Source organism: Aulonocara sp. 'chitande type north' Nkhata Bay, linkage group LG9 (genome assembly GCF_057382095.1).
Source record: "Aulonocara sp. 'chitande type north' Nkhata Bay isolate Kocher_YH1m ecotype deep benthic linkage group LG9, A_spYH_male_GT1.1, whole genome shotgun sequence".
Taxonomy (NCBI): domain Eukaryota; kingdom Metazoa; phylum Chordata; class Actinopteri; order Cichliformes; family Cichlidae; genus Aulonocara; species Aulonocara sp. 'chitande type north' Nkhata Bay.
Window position 1 is genome coordinate 23538570 of NC_141352.1, and position 22867 is coordinate 23561436.

The 22867-nt window shown below is 38.4% G+C and overlaps 1 protein-coding gene across 1 annotated transcript in view; it reads left to right on the plus strand.

Moving 5' to 3' along the window:
* Positions 1–22867, plus strand: part of cdh19 (cadherin 19, type 2) — a 32585-nt gene that overhangs the window by 4763 nt on the left and 4955 nt on the right. The window contains exons 3-12 of the mRNA XM_086306607.1: positions 3175–3553; positions 3701–3995; positions 5776–5895; positions 8155–8322; positions 9389–9576; positions 11636–11889; positions 13126–13262; positions 14869–14990; positions 18558–18675; positions 20204–20455. Of these exons, the coding sequence (XP_086162733.1) occupies positions 3326–3553; positions 3701–3995; positions 5776–5895; positions 8155–8322; positions 9389–9576; positions 11636–11889; positions 13126–13262; positions 14869–14990; positions 18558–18675; positions 20204–20455 (1882 nt within the window). The 5' untranslated portion in view covers positions 3175–3325. The remainder of the gene's footprint in view (positions 1–3174; positions 3554–3700; positions 3996–5775; positions 5896–8154; positions 8323–9388; positions 9577–11635; positions 11890–13125; positions 13263–14868; positions 14991–18557; positions 18676–20203; positions 20456–22867) is intronic.

The window sequence follows — 22867 nt, forward strand, 5'->3', positions numbered from 1 at the left end:
GAATGGGCCAAAATACCAGCTACTGTGTGTGCAAACCTGGTAAAGACCTATAGTAAACGTTTGACCTCTGTTATTGCCAACAAAGGTTATGTTACAAAGTATTGAGTTGTATTTTTGTTATTGACCAAATACTTATTTTCCACCCTGATTTACGAATAAATTCTTTACAAATCCTACCATGTGGATTCATGGATTTTTTTTTCACATTCTGTCTCTCACAGTTGAAGTGTACCTCTGGTGCAAATTACTGACGTCTGTCATCATTTTAAGTGGGGGAACTTGCACAATCGGTGGCTGACTAAATACTTTTTTGCCCCACTGTATGTTTCACTTGCTCCTTAATGCTTGCTATTTACAGGCCTCGAGCTATTTTTTGGCCATATTATTTTCCCAGAATTTCATCAGTTATTTGTAGAAAGGCCCATCTTGTTAAATTGGCATTAAAAAAACATCTGTTGACCTGTGCACTATTTTGGCCACACTGATATCCTCGGGAAGATTTTGAGGCAGACTCCTTGGCATGTTGGCAGCTGAATAGTTGCTCAGACAAACATCATTGAGGGCTCTTCTCTAGTTTTGGCACAAGGCGTTCAGTTTGGGCGCATGCTTGGCAGCCCTATGAAAGACCATAACGGCTCACGATTCACTGGCCACTAATTGGAATGTCACTCCACGATGCTCGGAGATATGAATACGGCCTGTAAGGACATACATAAGCATAAACACATACTCTTTTTCACGTTCTGTATCGAAATTGAATTTAAGAAATAAAAGGCATCAGTAATTGATTTTACCAGCTCATTACAAATAGGTCTTGACAGCCAATTTACTTTTACAAGATTAAACATGAACACTATGAGCTGTTAAAGCATTAATACTGGAGCTACTCTAACTGCTACAACAACTTCCTGGGGTATAGTGCATATTTCCACGGGAACCAGCGATGCTAACAAACCATGCACTGCTCCTGTGCAGCAGTCTGTATTAAAGCATTCACATAGTGGGACTGTATATGTTATGTGGTTATATTGCAGTGTCAAAAAATCCTATTAAGAGAGTTTAGAATTATGGCTATTGTGAATTCTATCCCTTAATGAGAACTGATCCCACTGAGTGCTGATGTATGGTTTGCTGCTTGACCGGAGAGCAGTATAAAGTTAGGTTAAGGTTTAATGAGAAGATAAATAATTTGTGTTGCTTCACCATGTAGGACAGAAGTCAAAAATGAAAAGTGAAGTGAAAGAATTTCGAGTCTTTAATACATCTAAAATAATAAGGCAGAAAATAAAACTGGGGAAATTGTTGATAGACTATTATCAACTATAGTGGTTTCCCTGTGCAGCATAAAAGATAGATATTTATTGTCTCTAGTGGAAAAGAAAAACAACAGCACATTTAATTCCTATAAAGAGGATTGATGAATTTGTCCAAATTAAAGTCTTCTAACTTGAGCAATGCTGTCAGTGCAAGATAATGTATCTGTGTGGTCCTAACTAATTTGCTGTCTTGCCTGACTTTCATTGTCCTTACACTCTTGACCCTGATCTTGGTCCACATTATAATTGGTGCATCGATTTGACTCATAGTTTGTCAGAGGCATGTGTGTCTCTGTTTTCCATGTCTGGGCAGACATTGATCTAATTAGAAGTCTTCATTAGTCAGCTGCAGAGTGCAGTGTCATGCTTAAGGAATGATGTTCTGCCCCACCCCCGCCCTAGCCCCTTTCAGCACCACCATCACTATAACACAATACAGGCCCTTGTCTGGATTCAAAACAAAGGACTGTTTTCAGATGCTTTTGCAGGACTGCAGGATTATGAAAATCCTTTGATTTTCTATCTCAGAATTGTTAGATATCTGCTTTGTTGTTGTGCACTCATAGATATCAAACAGAACAGAAGTTGACAATATTTTTTATAAGAATCAACTTCCTAAATGCAGAACTGTATTTTAACAGCACTTTTAAATATTTCAACATTGTTAATAGTTAATCTTCAAGATGAGCTTGTTAACAAGTGTCAACAAGTGATTTGGTTATGTTTGCATTTTTATATGCAACCTCTTCTCATGCCTGGGGCATCAAATATTGCTGCTTGGCAAAACTCTGGCATCTCAAAATCAAACACAAGATGTTCTTTGGTATTTATACATGATGCGGTGGATGTAGGCAATAGCTACAGCTGTGTCTCCCAAATAATTACGTTTGGATGCTTGTAAAGGACCCCTTCCAGATAGCCATCTAAATATCCAGGGTACTGTATGCTTTGTAATTTTACATCAAATTTATGTAGAACCTACAATGTAGCCTGCTGCGGTTGCCATTATTTAAAGTTCTGTGTGAGGTGCCTCCACTGATCTACAATTTCTCTCTCTTCAAGTTGATACATCCTCTTTTTATCAATTTGCGTAATAGTGACAGAAGAGAAAATAGCATAGGAGGAAACAAGGAGGCTGATCACAGTCAATCACAGTTGACATGGAGACTGTGTTGACATGATGAGTTATATTTATAGGAAGTTTCACACTGGGTTAAGGCAAGTTTTGGCATAGATTTTCAGAAGGGTTTCTGGTTACGACATATCGATGGTGTATATATTTATCTCTAAACTTCAATCTTTTCCTAAATGTAACCTAATTAACTCTTGGTTATGCAGCCTAACAAAAACCTGACAAATTAATTTTTAATTGCAGTTTTTCGTGAAAGTAAAAAAATTATTTAAAGAAAAAAGAAACTGGTATGTGAAAGCCCCCAAATAGGACAATAGGACACAGAATTTAGCCACTACTTTTAATATAGCACAAATTCTATATCCAAGTACCTTCAAGTTGTTTTTGTGCATGTTTAGAATCCAATCGTCTAATTTACTAATCATCAGTTATGGCTTAGTTAATGCTATAGATTAGATTATCATTTATTAATCAAATAGAGATCCTCTCAATCATATTTACATACCGCTGACAAAAGACTGGCCTTTTTATTAACTAGAGTATGCAAATATTTTCAGGGTCAAAAGTAAATATATTTTGATTAGTTCTCTTTTAATATTCCAATTTTTAAAATGTACCTTTTAAATCATAAAGATAATATTTTACCACTGACAGTTTTTCAGTCTCTGTGCCCCACTGAGAAGTTCTTAGTGCAGACATTAATTAAATTGTTAACTTTTATTTTAGAGACATGGTCATGCATACAAACCACATCATAACAAGATGGGATGCAGCACTGCCAGGATCATGAATTATGGTGCTGGTGAATGAAGAATTTGTAACATGGACCAGTGAAACTACTATCCTCTGTCCACTATCCACGTGAAGTGCAGAGGAAATGTACGGATGGACTGTAAAAATGAGCATGCCGAGTGTTTTGGCTGTGGCGATGGTGTTTTTTATGATTCCTGGTGGGGTGCTGAGTGATATGAGAGGTACTCAGGGTCTGGAAGCCCAACAATTGGCTCAGGGGTCCACTCATTTGCACCGTCGCCTGAAGAGAGGCTGGATCTGGAAACAGCTGTTTGTCCCCGAGGAAGATCCTACTCCTCGTGTTATTGGCCAGGTACGGCTTCACATTGAATGTCTGCCATGTCCTTGATATGGTACTTCCCTTTGAAAATGCATGCTTTCTAGTTACCTCGAGAAAATATGCAAAATTTAAAAAAAACAAAACAAAAAACATTAATATACCTTCCTTTTCTTTTTGTAGCTCAAATCTGATTCTGATCAAGGTGAGTCTTCCATCAAGTACATATTATCAGGGGAAGGTGCTGGAGATGTGTTTGAAATAAACGAGTATACTGGGGAAATCCGGACACTGAAGAAGCTTGACCGTGAGGAAAAGGCGTTCTATGTGCTCCAAGCCCAGGCCATCAATAGATGGTCCAACGAACCAGAGGAGCCCCAGTCAGAGTTCATCATCACAGTGCAGGACATTAATGACAATGTCCCCCAGTTCCAGAATGAGCCATATGTGTCCAGCATTCCTGAGATGTGTCCAATTGGTATGTGTGAAAAAAAGTGAAAAAGTCCCTTTATGAAATGTTGAAAACACAGACACTAACTACATTTTAAAAGGTCATTTCTAACAGCCTTGGTTATGCTTTGTTAATGGTGTGCTTGTTAGAACACTTTTCACATTCTGATCTAGTGTTAGCAAGCTAATCTTGTGGCATTAGCATGCTCGTACTGGCATGTTGGCATTACAATTTAAACACGTCTTTGTCCAGGTCTAGCCTTTTTTTAAATTCAATAGTTTAGGACCAAAATTACCATCAGCAGTAGAGAGTCTCTAAATCTAAATCTCAGCTTTTACTACTTAATGTGTAAATAAGTATTAGTAATATTAGCGGTAATAGCAATATTCAACATACATGTACTTTTTATTGACTCTTATAAGAGAATTTCTAAGCTTCCACTTTGCTAGATGGCACTTCCTAGAAACAGTCAAGAATGAATGGGCTGTAGTTCAAAACCTTTCCGTAAGTATTAAGGACTCTTAATACTTACAGAGCCACGTTATTGCAATCGCTGCCTGTTGAACTTAGGAGAGAAATACTTAGGAGGCTGTTCTGTCACAATGAGTTGTAAATCTTTAACCCACTAATCAGCCTTCCTTTTAAGAATATCAACAAGAGCAAGAAGTCATTAGCATTTTTCACTTGAGTTTAGATTAATAATCAGTATTATAGTAGAAATTTTCTAAATTTCTTTCTTAAAATGGGGAAATAATTATTTCATACTTATACTATACAGGTCTTGCTCTTACTGACAGCTCAAAGCATTTTTACCTTTTATGTCAATCACTCTTCTTCACTGCTCCCTCCAAATTATTTTGTACAATTTCTGGTATTAATAGGACATGATGCCTAGATCTGTAAGGATCCATCTTTTGTATTTAAAATATAAGTCACAAAAAGGAGTAATTTATTTGCAAATAAACTTTTTTCTGTCGTATTGATAAAAACTGACATGCTACTGAAATAAATTTTCTTAAATGAAATATTGACTGAAGACAATGAACAAAAGGTTATATGAATGTCTGTCAACTGTCCCTATTCAGGAAGTTAAAAATATTGGATTCTGTATGATAGCTCCAATGCCTTTATGGATAAATTTCTTAAATAATGTTATTATAACCACTGCCCTTTCATACCACAGACATTACCATTTCAATTTATATGTAATCTGCTTTAGCAGCATAATATCTAGCTCGTAATAAATCATAATGCATTTGACTCAGAAAGAGAAAGTGAGAGGTTGGAGTGAGGGCATTGTAAAATAAGAAATGCTGCGGTAAATCCCTGACTGTGTGAAAGACAGAGTGCTCTGTGGGAAGAAAGAACTAGATAGGGAAGATGGCTGAGGGAGCAAAATATACTGTAAAAAGCAAAGCAAGGACAAGGATATGGTCAATGGAGAAAATGCGAGTAAGTGTGAAAGATGGACAGATAAAGGTGAATGAGAACGAAGGAGAGAAAACAAGCGGCACGTGGAGAGTGAGATGTCACAATAGGGCTGGAGAGGCTGTCACGCACACCTGCACCGCCTTACTGAGTGGTGAAAGGCCAAGGCTGCTTTGCCGCCCCCACCTTATCAACCCTTTTGCCTTAGTCAACATCCCTCCTCTAACCCTACCTCAACTATCCACCCTCTTCCATTTCCACTACTCCCCCCTGGAGCCAGTCAGACAGACCCTGCGGGACTATACTATAATCACTTTATTTCCCCATCGACTGGAACTGCTGCCTGAGCTTGTGTGATCTGATCCCCCCCCCCCCACAGGGACCACAGTGGCACAGGTGACAGCCACAGATGCTGATGATCCCATGTTTGGAAACAACGCCAAGCTCATCTACTCCATCCTGCAGGGGGAACCTTACTTCTCTGTGGAGCCAAAGACCGGTACATGATGCTGACAGATATAAAGTGTTTTAGTTTAAACTAGCCATTGTGTTTAATCAGGAAAATGTCCGATCTTCACTTTTGGCAAGTTTAACATTTCTTTTTAATTATAAGATTACATAAACTTACTTGGTAAATGTATCTCTAAGGCTTCAGTCACAGTCGAGTAAAATTGGACAGCAAACTGTGCAACCAGGAAACTGATGATTGGCAGTAATTGTGCTGCATTTGTTTTGCCGTCTGGGACCAATTGCTAGTAGTTGCAGTAACCACTTTCGTTCACAAGGCAATGGTTGCAACAGGCGCCTGGTGGGAGGCGAGCTCTCTTAGTCCAACTCAGATCAAGAACAACTCTAAATACTCTCAAAGAGATTGTCAATGGTTTGCAATAAATCACCATCCAATTTATAAACACTGATAGACTGCCAGCAGGTTGCAATCAGTCTCCCCCGATGAGCAGAACTCATCTGCTCCATCAAATAATAAAACACACAAGCGTGAGTTACTTTAGTTTGTAGTAGCCTATTTACTGTAAACTAAGCTAAATTTAACTCTGACAAGCGTGTTTTATATATGTGATAGTTGTCAAAATAGTTATTGGACTCAGCGACTAATTAGCAAGGAGAGATGGGTCAAAGTGGTCCTCTTGCTTTTTACTTAGTTCTTTGTCTTAGAAAATGCAGCTATTACCTTCTCCCTTAGCTTTGAACCACAAATTTGTGCTGTTCTTGGGAGAATGTGGGTAATTATTAAAATCAACTAGCTGCCTCCATTTGTTTAGAAATGTATAAATTAAAAAACTGACCCTTTTAGATTTGAGAGAATGTGCCTGATGTGTAGATGTGTGGATTCTATGCAGTCTCCTTGTGGCACGTCCTCCCCTGACTTTGGTACAGCACTTCCCGTCTGATATAGATAGCAACAGATTTGAGATTTATCACAGTTAATCGGGGTATTTTCTCAAACAGACTGCATGTAAGTGCCAACTTGCATCAAGTTGGCACTTACATGATTCAGACTTGATTCACAGACTTGATTCAGTCAAAAACTGATAGCAGACGGATTCTGTCTCAGTGCCATTTCGGCATGTTTTATCACCATCTTGACTTGCTAACACCAGTTTGAAGATGGCAGTTAACTCTAAGTGGTCTTAGAGCTGGTCTCTGTCTTCGAAGCAACCATTTAAAAGGCAAGAAGATCATACGTCACATTCACAGTCGCACTAATTTTCATCATATACAACCACTTTTTCCCTAGAATGACTGGAGCCTAAAAGAGCTATTGACAGATTTAGCTACTTTTGAGGCCAGCTAGACAAGTTCATCCTGTGACAGACAATGGATTTTACTAATGCCCACATGCATCCTCGCTATTTTCTTGTGTAAATCCGAGGTCAGTTACAGCACTTCCCACACATGTTATTGACCTTAACTGTAATAAGTTGGGGGAGGGCATCACCGGCATGGAATAAAATATTTTAATGCAAATTACTGCACTATGCAAAAGTCCAAATATGACTTTTTAGAAAGCAAATTGTTAGTTCAATTGAATATTGTTCTCATGTTGTTGCTAAGGATTGTCTCATTGCACTGAAGTCACACTGGGTTAAATATTTACACTTGGGTTTTAAGGGGTATTTTTTTTTTTTTTTTTCTTTACGGGTTGTACGGAAGCCCCAAACGCAATTTCATTGTTCTTTGACAATGACAATAAATAAATACTTGACTTGATATATATATATATGTATATATATATATATTTTTGTTTAACTCCATCCAACTTCACAGAGCATGTTTGATCTTTTCATAGTAAAAATGGAGAATATGAAAATGTTTACGTCATTTCAACACAAGATTCAGTGAACATGATATTGAGATAAATTCAAATCCACAAATGGCCTATAAATTTGTCGGGTCAATCTAATTTGTTTGATTTAAATTGTTTACTGTTTACTGTTGCCCTCATCTTCCAGTTTGCCCAGACAGAGGAAGCATTAAGTCATCTGAAAGCCCTCTTAATATTCCTTTTTGTGCTGATTAAATTTGAAGACTGGACATTTATTGTGATGCAGTTTTACTGCACATTTTGCACAGCGCGCTCAAGTGCAACTTCAGGCAAAGTTTGTTTACTTACAGTTGATTGTAAAAAAAACAAAACAAAGCAAAAAAAATCACCCACAGATATATTTAATGCTGTCTTAATGAACCAAAGACTCCTCTTGGCCCCCTCCTCCTCTCTCCCTGTCTTATCTACCTGCAGGGATTATTGTAACATCTTGGCAAAATATGGACCGTGAAGCCAGAGAGCAGTACCAGGTGGTGGTGCAGGTGAAGGATATGCTGGGTCTCAGCGGCGGTTATTCCTCTTCCACTACAGTTACGGTCAGCTTGACTGATGTCAATGACAATGGACCCACATTCCAGCAGCGTGAGTCACAGATATGACTCACAGTGATGCAAACATTGGGCCATACACAGTGAGGGAATCAATGAAAGAGTACAAAGCACTGCAGTCTGTGAGGACATGTTTAATATTATACCTATGAGCTATTTATTTGATCACACTTCTCCGGCTCGGGTGGGTGGTTTGTGCTGCATTCAGCTGTCTGTTATTCAGCCAGGAGCCAAAATTAAAAGATGGCAGGCTTGAGAGACGAATGAGAGAGAGTGAAGGAGACAGCAAAGGCGATTGGGATGTTTTGCTCATTTTGCGCTTGTGTACATGTTCCATACACTGGATGAATTTAATCATTCACACACGAGAGGACATTTGTCATGACCTTTGGAAGCAAACCTAGCTTTCCCAGTGATAAACCCCACTAAATGAATGCCGTGGGAAGAAATCAATTCTGTAGGACTGAGACAGCAAGAATGATACCTTTAACTATTAATGTCACATTCACATTCATTGAATGTGTCCCATGGATTTTATGTTCAGTCAAAAGGCCTTTTAAATATTGTATGGCCACACTTTGCTTTGAACCATGTCCTGTGTTTTGTCACGTAATTGCAAATTATTATCGGCACAGTTTTTTTTTCTTCACAAGCAGCTGGTTTCCTGTCGAGTGTCGAGTTCCACCCAGTTGTGGCAGCCATCCAAATGGAGTTGCTCAAAGACACAATCACATTTTCTCATCTTCTTATTACAGTTAGGCTGGGATTATGTGTTGCCACAACTTATCTTTGACTCACACAAATTGACCCTCCACCACAATGTTCTTCCTTCTTATCACTTTATAGACAAGCAGCCTCTCTTGACTAGCTATTAACAAGTTACTGTCAAGTTCTGTATACTGTGTTCGGGTGGAGAAACTTTTTCATTTGTTGTTTTTTGCTCCAAATTTAGCAACTTTTCAAAGTGTCATTGCAGACAGCACAAGTACCAGTTTGGTATCAACTAAATTTTGTATTCCTTTTAATATCCTGTTCCAAGGTTCATCTTCTGAGCCCAATGGCATCAAAATGATTCATAGAAAATATTCTTGTTTCTTCAGACCTTTACACCTTTGCTGTCCCCGAAAACGCAGCCATCGGCACCACAGTAGGCAGAATCATGGCAGAGGATGGAGACACTGGCATCAATGCCAAAATGACCTACAGTCTGGAGGGTGAACTGGAAGAAAGCACTTTTATCATTAAAACAGACCCAGTAACACAAGAGGGAGTGATTCTACTGGCCAAGGTGAATCCCTTTACAATATCTACCTCGAATATTTAGATTCTCTGTGAATATCTGTGCGTGTGTGTGTGTGTGTGTGTGTGTGTGTGTGTGTGTGTGTGTGTGCATTCTATAAATCTATAGCTGCGTATGAAAATGTAAAATCGGCAGAGCAGGTTGGTACTTGAAACATTCTGGTTTCTGTTTGAAGTCTGCAAATAATCTAAATTTACCAGTCACTTTTAAGCAAGCTTTGGTTACATACAGTTAAACAGTTCAAGTGGAGAGTAAAGGGTAGATTGCATTTGTTGAACAACAATCTCAAAACTACCAGCTATACTCAATGATCTTTGCATGGCACAGGAAACCCTGAGCTTCTATTCAGATATGCTTTCTACAAAAAAAGAAGAAATGGCTGTTGTTTTGGAGAGGCTAAACCAAACAACTAACCCAAGATTTGTGTGTGTGTGTGTGTGTGTTTGTCTAGCCACAAGTCCTTCTCTGGGTTGGGCATTTGGGTACAGCAGTACTTGAAAGTACTTTGTGTTAAAACACAATAACATAAAACATTGAAATATTGAGAATAAAGTTTTAAATTTAAGCTAATGGCACTAATGTCATTAGTGTACAGCTGCTGGACCTTCTACAAAAGGCCTTGTGTAGATGACTTAGTAGATGAGTAAACAAGCCTGGAAGACTTGGCTTCATTTGTGCATTGTGAAATAGGTAAAAATGGTGAGATGGAAGGATTTTGATAGTTACACCTTTGTGCAGTACAGAAGGGATGATGCTGTATCAGACAATCGGGCTGCAGCTGATGACATTTCTCAAGTCCAGAAGAACCCAAGTACACACAAGAATGCATATTGAGATGGATGAAGGGAGTTGACCTTATTCTCGACATTTCCGCTTTATTCTCAAAAGAGTGTTTCAACTTTATCCTCAAAATTTCAACTTCATTCTCAATATGAATAATAAAAAACGTCTTTTGACTATTTTTGTTTCTTAAGGTGGCTCTAATAACAATCAAAATTGATTGGTGTTACATATTAATATTAAGAACCAGAAATTGCATTAAAGTATTCATATCTCACGAAAACAAAAAGGATCACTATAGTCAGTTGCAGGAAAATGTGAAGGGACAGCAAACAACACACACGTACATATATATGAATGGCATGTGTCAGTATAACCAAGCATTTGCACTAAACATACACGAGCCTAACTTTTCTTATAATCTGTTTTCAGTCAGTGCTCATAGTTAAGCTAAATGTCATGTTTCACTCCTTTGCAAACTGTCAGACTCCTGTGTCTATTGACAGACTGTGATTGACAGCCAAAGCATGCTGTGCAAATGATCAGCAACTGCTTCAACAGAACCAAGCCAAAGGGTGGTCCAAACCTGTGTGATATTGTCTGTGTGTGTGTTTATTTATTTATTTATTTTTCAGTGAAATAATCACATCTTGTTGCAAAACCACAACCACAAGGCCAATTAATCTATTGGTTAATTCAGAGAACATTGAAAAGTTATTGACCGAATTAGTTCAAATTAATAACAAAAATCAGTTCCTGAATACCGTTAATACACTTATATAGAATGAAGACTGCTGTCTGGGTGTTGGTGAACTTATGATTTCACCTTATTCACTTTACTTTTTCACACTTATATGCAATACCTCTCTCAATTATAGAACAGGAGATTTCAATTTAGATGCCGTGATCATGAAATAAAATAACAAACATTATTGACTCTGTTTCTGAATCATCCTGGGAAAGTGGTAATGGTTTGCATGCTGTTTTCTTATTACTAGCAGCATGTTAATCAAAACTGCAGCATTATTTAAGTGCATACTCACAGCTGGTAGCATATTGACACTAACTAAACAAGTCCAACATCCAGTCGCAGTCATGTCCTGCTCTCCTCAGAAAAAATTATCTGTTTTACATACAACTTTCTTTGTTTTTCAAAAGTTGTATCTGTTTGATTTAATTGTGATAAATTATGTTTTTTTTATTCTTCTTGTAACAACCTCTGTTCTAATACAAGCTATAAAAAGTTGAGTATTTCTTTCCTTCGCAGCCTTTGGACTTTGAAGTTAAGAGACGTTTCGACATGACCGCTGAGGCGGTCAATGACCACGTGGACACTCGTTTTCTGAGTTTGGACGACTTCACTGATAGGACGACAGTGAAAGTCATTGTGAAAGATGAGGATGAGCCACCTGTTTTCCTCTCGCCAGTCTACGAGTGGAAACTTCCTGAAAATGCAGCTGTGGGAACTGTGGTTGGCAGCGTTAGTGCTAGAGACACTGACACTGTCAACAATCCCATCAGGTAATGTGAACTGTCTAAACCAGGAAGAATGGCATATGCCATCCGACTACCAGTACGATAATGATAAGGTAGATACCCAAGCTGGCATGGGCTGAGCATCTTTAGACAGCTTCCTCCACAGGGTGAAAAATCATTTCATTTCAAATAGTGTTACCGGTTCGGTGCATCCATTTTTACCCTTGATCTCTGGATACCCTGTACATGGTCATATTTATCTCATATTACTTTAGTAGGAAATGAGCCCTGCTGAATAAATCATGACAGTTTTTTTTTTTTAACCTCACAGGCTTTTCTATCTATTGCCGTGGTATTATCACAAAGCAACGTTGCTAGGACGTGGGAATGTAATAAAGCACCATACGAGGTGGCATATGGAATTGAGATTTGCAGTCATTTGCAAGTGGGGCACGTTGCAAAGGAGACAGCCGCACTACTGGTGCCTGTAGTCCATCTCAGCAGAGCTTAAGAATGGCAGGTGCTGCATATCATCTTCAGCCTAGCGTCTATTACTGTCCCTTTGGTGACAGTGTCTCATTGATTAATAAATTCAGGCTGACATTTTAGTGGTTTCCGCAGTTCTAGTAAATATGATTAAAGTTGCTGTGGTCAAATTCCCCATGCTGTTATCAGCAAAGTAGCTCACAGAAAGATTGCATTACTCTGATATCCTAATTTACCAGGTTGTTCTAATCACTTTTTATTAAGAGTCCAATGATGATGAGAAAGTGGTATACAATAAAAATGGCCTGGTTTGCTTGTGATAGTTACATTCATGCTGCCTGACGATTATTTTGACAAAAAATTGTAGAACAACTTGTCACCCATTACCAGCAAACATGCCACAAAACATAATATCATGCAAGGCAGCTATTATTTAATTGCCATAAAAGCTTGTCTCTTTTTCCATGGTTACAAATTTCCATGTCTACCTGCTTTTACCTTCTATTTATACACTTATGTCAAAACAGAAAATGTCTTTGGTCAGATTAAAAATAATATTCATTTTAAATAACTGTGAAAATACAATGCCATCTGCATGAGGTGCTTTGTTTTCACAGTGTTGTTGTCGCTGTGTCAGACTAGCTCGTGTGTGTACTTGCTTTGTTGGATATCTGTCAACTGATTAAAAAATTGAGCAGTTTGCCTAATTAATCTCCCTGTGGTATCGCAATGTTTTGTTTGCCCAGAAAACAACCTTTCCTTCTAAATGGTATGTCTCCATGATTTTTCTTCCAGATACTCTGTTGACAAAAGGAGCGATACCACAAAAGCTTTTAAAATAGACCCAAACAATGGAACGATAACTGTCGCTAAGTCTTTGGACAGAGAGACTGCAGCCTGGCACAATGTGACAGTTGAAGCTAAGGAAACAAGTAAGGAGAGTTTCATGTTTTTTATAAGAGCGTATGGTAATGTTAATGGTTGACTTATGGCACAATTATTCCCAAACGTGTGCAAAATATGTTCCAGCAATTTGCTGATGAGAAATCTACTATAGCAGAGATTCACAAACAGGGTTTTCAAACACTGGACAGTGGATTGTTGTTTAAAATATGGAATTAAAAGCAACAAATAAATAGCTTGACTTTTAATTCCATTGACTTTAAAAATGTGTCCTTATTCATTTACTCAGTCATTCGTTTTCTGCTACCATGTACTAATCGCCAGCAGGTCATGTGATGGACAGAGGTTTCTTGTTAAATCACAACCCAACAGTATCTTAGCTTCTCCTTCACCCACTCACTCATCGACTCTCCGTCACTCCTTAGACACCAGAGTGTCAGGACTGAGAGATATATTCATGGAGTGTGTTATTCCACTTCTTCATGGAGTGTGTCATTTAGCCTCAGTCACACAGGCCTAGAGACTGTCATCTGGCAGCAAACCAGTTGGGTAAGGACAAATGTGTATTCCCTGACCAGTTGTGAGTGGTTGCTGGAGGTCGCTGTAAAATCATTTGGTAAAGTCCTATTCATACAGGCTTAGAGACGAGTCCGTCACCATCTGCTGACCACTACTGCCTGAAGAAAAGTATGTATTCTGCAACTGGTTGACAACAGGTTGCTGTCGTGAAACTGGTCGCAAAGAGGTATACAGTGGTGTGCTGAAAACCTCCTTTTGAGGGCTTTGGTAGATAGCGGATTGCCACGGTGACCTGTAGTTAAACTACTCACCAAGTGGTCGTGAAACCAAGAAATGAGTGATGCAAATTGGAAGTGAAGACTGTTAGCCTGAAAAAGTACATTTTGAAATGTGTTGATTGCAGTGGTGATGCCACAACATTAACTTTAAAAGTAAATGTTCTGCATTTTCATTTTGCTTCACACTTTTTCAAGCTTCACTACAGCAAAGTAAATGACATGCAAGTTATGCACAACAACGGCAATATGCTGGCAACCAAAGCAATCAAAATTATTTTTAGGCGCCGCAACCTGTTTGTAACTGATTTTATCCAGCTGGTCTTGTGTTAAAATTCTATCTTCATGCTGTCTTCGTGGTAAAAGATAATGTCATATTTTTGTCATTCTTTTGCAGAAAAGAAAAAAAGAAAGAAAAACAATTACATCTCCACTCTCAAAAGTCTACAACTTTTGAAGAGTAGAGATATTACAAGTTGTAAAAAAAAAAAAAAGCTTGCAGGAAAAAGTCAAATTTGATATATTTTCGTTTCTACCTACTAGTCGTTCAGTTTCCATCTCACAGACCAGTGGGTGCACCTCAGAAAAAAATGTTGGGAACAGCTAGTGTAGACTGGAGCCTTAAATTTCCATAATAGGTATAACTGTTTACTGTTGAATCGTTTATTTTGTTTTGGTGAAAGCAGTGTGATGCTGGTGCCCGTTTTTTCCCCCACATTCCTAAAGCTAGAAGACAGAAACATTTCTCAGTCTTAAGTGTTATTTTGACAGAGCTTTTACAAAGCATTTATGATACATGGACCCAGTGGACTCCAGCAAATGTCTATCTTCACTACTGCAGCGCAGAACCATTTATCCTCCTCTGTGGTGGTGTTCATCAAAGTACTGGACATAAACGACAATGTGCCAAGGCTTGCAAGAGATTACCAGCCATATATCTGTGAGGGGACGCAGGCAGGAGAAGTATGTATATTATGATGCACTGATGTTCACGATTTACTACACTGCAGAGTGGAAAGCTGAATATACATGAATGTGAACTGTAAAAGTTGTCATATTGTGTCCTATAGTATTTCTATCTATCTATTGATCTTCTTTACATTTTGGTTCCAAAGAGCCAGACTTGAAAATGGGAAATAGCTGTATTGACACAACACAGACTGAACTTTCTGAGGCAAGCTTTCTTGTTATTTTTTTTAAGTAGTATTGGGAAAGGTTTTCTGTAGATAGTTTTTCTTGACTTGCCACTTTTATGCCGTCCGATTATCCAGATAACTCAACATTTTTGGTGCAAAACATACTATGTATGTCAACCTGTGTTATCTTTGGCATTTTTCCTAGATTCATTAAAGAAATGAGAGCTACATTGGTTCATCCCTTCAATATTGTGGTTTTTGAATGATTCATAGGTAAATGTTAAGACTGTTAAAACTGGATTGAAATTAGGGTCTACCTTAAAATATAAAGTACCTTGATGCAACTGTTGTTGTGATTTGGCGCTGTATAAATTAAAATTGAATTGTAAATGAGTGAAAAAGCAGCCAATGTCCAAAGACAATTACTGAAAGAAGGCCTTGTGAACTATTGCTAAAGCCAACTTCAATAATTGACAAATAAGTCTGGCTCCTTGGAAGCAAAATACAAAGAACAGAACTGTGATTCTCAACTTATATATATATATATATATATATATACAGTGGGGCAAAAAAGTATTTAGTCAGCCACCGATTGTGCAACTTCCCCCACCTAAAATGATGACAGAGGTCAGTAATTTGCACCAGAGGTACACTTCAACTGTGAGAGACAGAATGTGAAAAAAAAAATCCATGAATCCACATGGTAGGATTTGTAAAGAATTTATTCGTAAATCAGGGTGGAAAATAAGTATTTGGTCAATAACAAAAATACAACTCAATACTTTGTAACATAACCTTTGTTGGCAATAACAGAGGTCAAACGTTTACTATAGGTCTTTACCAGGTTTGCACACACAGTAGCTGGTATTTTGGCCCATTCCTCCATGCAGATCTTCTCGAGAGCAGTGATGTTTTGGGGCTGTCGCCGAGCAACACGGACTTTCAACTCCCGCCACAGATTTTCTATGGGGTTGAGGTCTGGAGACTGGCTAGGCCACTCCAGGACTTTCAAATGCTTCTTACGGAGCCACTCCTTTGTTGCCCGGGCGGTGTGTTTTGGATCATTGTCATGTTGGAAGACCCAGCCTCGTTTCATCTTCAAAGTTCTCACTGATGGAAGGAGGTTTTGGCTCAAAATCTCACGATACATGGCCCCATTCATTCTGTCCTTAACACGGATCAGTCGTCCTGTCCCCTTGGCAGAAAAACAGCCCCATAGCATGATGTTTCCACCCCCATGCTTCACAGTAGGTATGGTGTTCTTGGGATGCAACTCAGTATTCTTCTTCCTCCAAACACGACGAGTTGAGTTTATACCAAAAAGTTCTACTTTGGTTTCATCTGACCACATGACATTCTCCCAATCCTCTGCTGTATCATCCATGTGCTCTCTGGCAAACTTCAGACGGGCCTGGACATGCACTGGCTTCAGCAGCGGAACACGTCTGGCACTGCGGGATTTGATTCCCTGCCGTTGTAGTGTGTTACTGATGGTGACCTTTGTTACTTTGGTCCCAGCTCTCTGCAGGTCATTCACCAGGTCCCCCCGTGTGGTTCTGGGATCTTTGCTCACCGTTCTCATGATCATTTTGACCCCACGGGATGAGATCTTGCGTGGAGCCCCAGATCGAGGGAGATTATCAGTGGTCTTGTATGTCTTCCATTTTCTGATGATTGCTCCCACAGTTGATTTTTTCACACCAAGCTGCTTGCCTATTGTAGATTCACTCTTCCCAGTCTGGTGCAGGTCTACAATACTTTTCCTGGTGTCCTTCGAAAGCTCTTTGGTCTTGGCCATGGCGGAGTTTGGAGTCTGACTGTTTGAGGCTGTGGACAGGTGTCTTTTATACAGATGATGAGTTCAAACAGGTGCCATTCATACAGGTAACGAGTGGGGGACAGAAAAGTTTCTTACAGAAGACGTTACAGGTCTGTGAGAGCCAGAGATTTTCCTTGTTTGAGGTGACCAAATACTTATTTTCCACCCTGATTTACGAATAAATTCTTTACAAATCCTACCATGTGGACTCATGGATTTTTTTTTCACATTCTGTCTCTCACAGTTGAAGTGTACCTCTGGTGCAAATTACTGACCTCTGTCATCATTTTAAGTGGGGGAACTTGCACAATCGGTGGCTGACTAAATACTTTTTTGCCCCACTGTATGTGTGTGTGTGTGTGTGTGTGTGTGTGTGTGTGTGTGTGTGCTCAACAAATTTATTAGGTCACCACACCATGTAAGTTGAGAACTAGAATTAATTCAACTTGGGTAAAGAATTGTTATATTAATTGCATTCCTACATCTTTTCCCTATAATGCTGTAATGTAGTTCTGAAGCTATACATTCCAAATCACAATAAAGATACGGTGGCCCTGAGAGGCCAAATGGACTGCAACTTAAGAAAACACCAGTTTTATCATGATTCATATAATACTGATGATGGATTTTTAGGCTAATAGTTAGGCTAACACACTTACCTCTCATCTTTTCTTTCCTCACAAAAGCGATAGATCCTCCACTTCTTTTAAGTGTCTCCCAGCGCAATTCTTAGCATATTTTGGTTCCTGCAACTGGTCCGTTGGGTTATTGTCTCCCCAGAAACACTTGCTTGTGCTTTTGGAAATCTATTTTTTCCTATTTCTGTTGTCGTGTTTCCTAATTCTGTTGTGCTTTGTGTGCTTTTGCAGCGTTTTTCTTATTGCTGGTGTTTTCTTAAGTTGCAGTCCGTTTGGCCTCTCAGGGCCACCGTATAAAGAGGATGTTTCCATTCAGCAACAATAAAACAGGCTTTCCTAAAATGGCACGATGATACAGATTATCTAATGAGGTTCATTTATGCCACAGCTGCCGAAAATTACCAGGACTGGCAATTACCAAAATGATTTTTTTTGTTTCCACCAGTACGGGCAAGCTCTTTAATCAAATTGATAATTTTAATGCTAATTATTTAATAAATATTAAAAAATTCATTATTTTTGTTATGCCCGTATTTTCACATTTACTGTTTTCCAAAATAAAGCAGATAAAAATAGCAAACCACAATATTTTTGATAAAGTTGCCAAATTACAGTTATTTAATTGCATTCCTGAGCAGAAATTTGTTACAATGGTTGAGTGTTATGCTTCATTAATTTCAGTGCAGTAGCTCAAATTTGGGTATAAATATATGAAGTCAGGTTTTTTTGGTAACTTTTTTTTTCACGTATTAATAACAATGAAATTTTTGACAGATTTATAAAATGCCCATGTTTTCTTTTTTCCATGATAGGTGGTCTGATAAATTTGTTAAGCACTCTACATCTGTATGTATATATGAAAAGATGGATACAATTCCTCCTTACTTACTTTCATCACTTCTTGCAGCTTTGTTTTTTCTGTTTTTTGTTCTCTCAGCTCATTCAGCTGCTCAGCGCTGTTGATCCAGACGACCCTGTCGAAGGACATCATTTCTACTTTTCTATGGTCCCCGAGAAGCGCATTAATCCAAACTTCACAATCAGAGATAATCAAGGTTATAGTCAAATCAATAATATACAAATGCATACAAATGTGTCTGCTTTAGAATTACTAGATACCATGCTCATTCAGTAACTATTGAGTTACATCAAACAGGCTCTTAGAGTGGCATAACGACTCACAACAAGGGAATCATTTAGAGCGTCTGTGTTGTTTCATACTCACAAAGTTGGCCAGTTAGCTTCTAAAGCGCAGTTATTACTCTGTATTATTGAATTCATTCAATCCATGCCAGAATGTTACTATGAGGTAATGCCATTATTCATTTTGGAAAGACGACGACTAATTGTGAGTTTTAGAAGCTTGAGAAAGAATCAGAGTCACTGCTGCACCTGTTTCTCACAATTTTCTAAGCTTCTCTGTGGAGGCTAAAGCTTTATATTTTCTGTATAGGCATATATGTGAGTGAGAGTGTTGCTTATAGTCCCACTTAGCTCTTTTTCAGAAAACAGGCATATTTTCCCCAAATTCACCTCAAAACATGTGCAGTGAATGATTAAAAGAAAGTCTAGAAACTAGAAAAATAATAATACAGAGATTAATGTGATGTCAGTCTAACAATGTAATCGGTCACAGTGTGACTTGTTTTCCCTCCAAGTGCAACGAACCAGCTGCTGACTGACTCAGGGCTATTGCAGTGAGACCCTCAGCATAAACTAAATCTGTATAATTATACTTCTTGCTCCAAAAAATGTCATCCTGCAAATCACTGACATTTTCCATCAGATGCTTTAGGCTGTGGAGCAAAAATGAACTCAAAACCAGAAGAAGCCACGGTATCCCATATGGTTCCTGCCAGAAAAGCAATGAACAACAGCTAAGTCATAACCTGCAATGATTTTAGGCTAAGGACAAAATAACAGCGATATTTTTTTGATTAAAGAAAAAATAAATAAATGCATCCTGGAATATTCTGGGAGGAAAATCCTTCTGTAGGTTCTACTTTTTGTGTGGCTGACTGCCTTTTGAGTGAGCAAATTGAGGTGTTTGGCTTAGAGTGCACTCAACCCTTTTTTAGGGTTTATAATGAAAATGGGCAGAAAATTGAAGAGACATCATTGTTAAAGTACAGAGCATGTTTGAATGTGTTGAGTAAGTTAGAATGAAATATATGCAGGTGCAGCGTATGGGTGGTTAGCCACTCAAGCACAGCAGTCCAGTCAGCAACCAGGAAATGAATAATGAATCAAGAAACAAGTTTATTAAAACACATTTCCATATGCCACAAGGCTTATTTGACTCCAAAGAAGTTTTTTGTTCAGTGCCTTCATGAAGTCTTACAGGCACACTCAGAAGTTAAATTCATTTTCCAAATTTACTTTTATACATTGACCAGAAATTGATTTGACAAGGCGCAGGGCTTTTTAGAGAGCCTGGTTTTTATTTTAAATTGCATTAAGTTTGTCACTTCACAGGTTTTTCTCCTTGTATTGTCTAGACACATCAGCATTCACATTGGGATTTCTCATGTTTTTTTAAAGAATGCTGAAAAGGGCATCTCTAACATTTGGCATACCTTTTAGACAACACAGCTGGAATCGTGGCACGCCGGAGTACTTTCACCCGTAAGGATCGAACCCAGTACCTTTTGCCTGTGGTGGTGGCAGACAGTGGCTCTCCAGCCCTCTCCGGTACTAGCACTCTGACCATTAGTGTGTGCAGCTGTCAGCCTGCAGGTCATTGTCCCACAGGAGGGGTGGAAGCCCTTGCTCTCTCCATGGGGGTGAGCCTACAAACCTTGTTAGGGATTCTGTTCTGCCTGGTCACACTCACAGGTAAGCAAGCATAATGTTGTCACATTGCATATCCTGTTTAAGTTTTGAATAGTGGATATTTCAAATGATCAAACAAATTTTGTAGTACTAGAAAAAGATAACCCGAGCAAACTCCAAATCCAGTTTTAAAGTGATAATTTAATTTGTTTAGAAAATCCTATCCAAACCTGAAAAAGTAATTGCCTCCTTGTTAAATCATGAAGTAACTAGGATTAACCATATTTTTGGAAAGCAGAGCACAATGTCAGTAGCCGCAACCACAGCTGATTGCTGTCAGATCTGTTGAATCAAGAAATCCCTTAAACAGAACCTGTTGAAAAAGTAAAGTAGCCTAAATGTTGCAAAAAAGCAACACATCATGCCATGATCAAATTAAACCACTGAGAAACAAATTCATTGACATCTACCAGTCTGGAAAGGTTTACAATGACATTTCAAAGACTATGGAACTCTTAACTATAATGAGAGCCATTATCCAAATAATAGAGAAATCTTGGCACAGCGTTTAACCTTCCCACGAGTGGCTGGCCTACCAAAATTACACCAAGAGTGCATGAACATCCAGGAGGTCAGAAAAGAATCCAGAAAAACATCTAAAGAATTGAAGGCCTCACTTGTCTCAGTTAGGTAAGTGTTCATGATTCAACAACAACAAAAAAGCTGAATAATAATGGTATCATGTGAGAGTTCTAAGGTAAAAGCCAATACTGACCAAAAAGAACACAAAGTCTCCTCTTATATTTGCCAAAAAAAACCATCTTGATGATCCCCAAGACTTTTGGAAAAATATTCTGTGGACTGACGAGACAAAAGTTGAAATTTTGGGACATTTCCACGACTTGGACAACTTGCTATAATTGGTGGAACAATGAATTCTGCTCTGTACCAGAAAATCTTCCAGGATAATGCCATCAGTTTCTGCCCTGAAGCTCCAGCACCCTCGGGTTATGCAGCAGCACAATGATCCAATACATACCTCCACATCTATCTCTGAGTGGCTTAAAAAACACAAAAACACAAAATGAAGGTTTTGGAGTGGTCTAGTTAAAGACCAGAATTAAAACTGATTTGAGATTTTTTTGGCATGGCATTAAACATGGTGTTAATTTCCTAAAATGTACCAATGTGGACCAAAATTCCTGTGCAGCAATGTGAAAGACTCATTCCCAGTTATCACGAATCTTTTTTGACACAGGGTCAAGTAGGTTTGGATACTACTAATAAAAAAAAATGTCTCATGTTCATTAACAATTTTGTATTTATGTGGGTTATTTTTGTCTAATGTTAAAATTTGTTTAATTAATGGAGACATAAGTATTTCAAATATGCAAAGAAAAAAGGAAAAAAGTAAGGTACTTTTTACAACACTGTTGCCTAACTGTAGCTCCTTTTTGTCTGGGTTTTGGAGAAAGTGTAGAAGCATTTTAAAGTATTTCCAATTATAATTTCCACTTTTAAGCAAGACGTCAGTTTTGATACGACGTCACCACAAAGTCTGACTGGAATAAAAGATGTCGAATCAAACAAGAATATCCAATAAAAAAAAAAACTGCTTTAATAAAAAAATACACTGGAAGAGTTAATTAGTAAAATTTGTAAAGTACATTCAGAGAGGATTTCACTGGTAATTGCTCTTTCATTCAATATTACTTATGGAAAAGGAAACCAGTAAATCAAACTCCCGAGATGTTGGAGTTTTATAACGTCAGCTTCACTGAAACTGTCGTTAAAATAAGTCACTGTTTTCCAGCAGGTCTGTTGAGCTAAAGCAGTTCCAGCTCACACCACTTTGGCAAGTATGCGAATGTGTGTTAAATAGCAAGATTTTTCATTAACAAATTTGCACTTTCATTTGAATCTGCCTTTTAAGACTCACCAGCGTGCCTTTAACACACACTTTTAAAATGCTGAAAGCTTGCAGAGCAATGATGTCAGGTAATGTGCGTATTGGTTGCAATACATCAGTAGCAATGCCATCCTGGGACACTGATGGGTTTGCATAGTGAAGAGCTTTATTATGACCTCGGCTGCTTTGTGTCCTCCCTGTGCCCATCACATGAAAGATTAATGACAAAACCTGCTATGCTAACATTCTGTTGGATGAGAACAATAGCTGATGAAAACCCGGCAGAAACAAAATAACAAGAGTTTTAGTATTCTGTGCCACATGGAGCAAATAAAGGAACACTTTCTTTGTATGTGAGCTGAAGTAAAATAAACAACCAAACAAACAAAAAAAAAACTAAAAAGAATGTATTGCCTAATTTGCCATCATTTCGATTTCTTGCATCTACAAAAACAAATCTGGCAGCTATTACTTTTCGGTGTGCTTGTGCGCAGCACGCATGCTCCATCGGGCACTGTAGATTTTTTTTTTTTTTCACAACAAAGCTCATGCCCTGGTGTTTAACT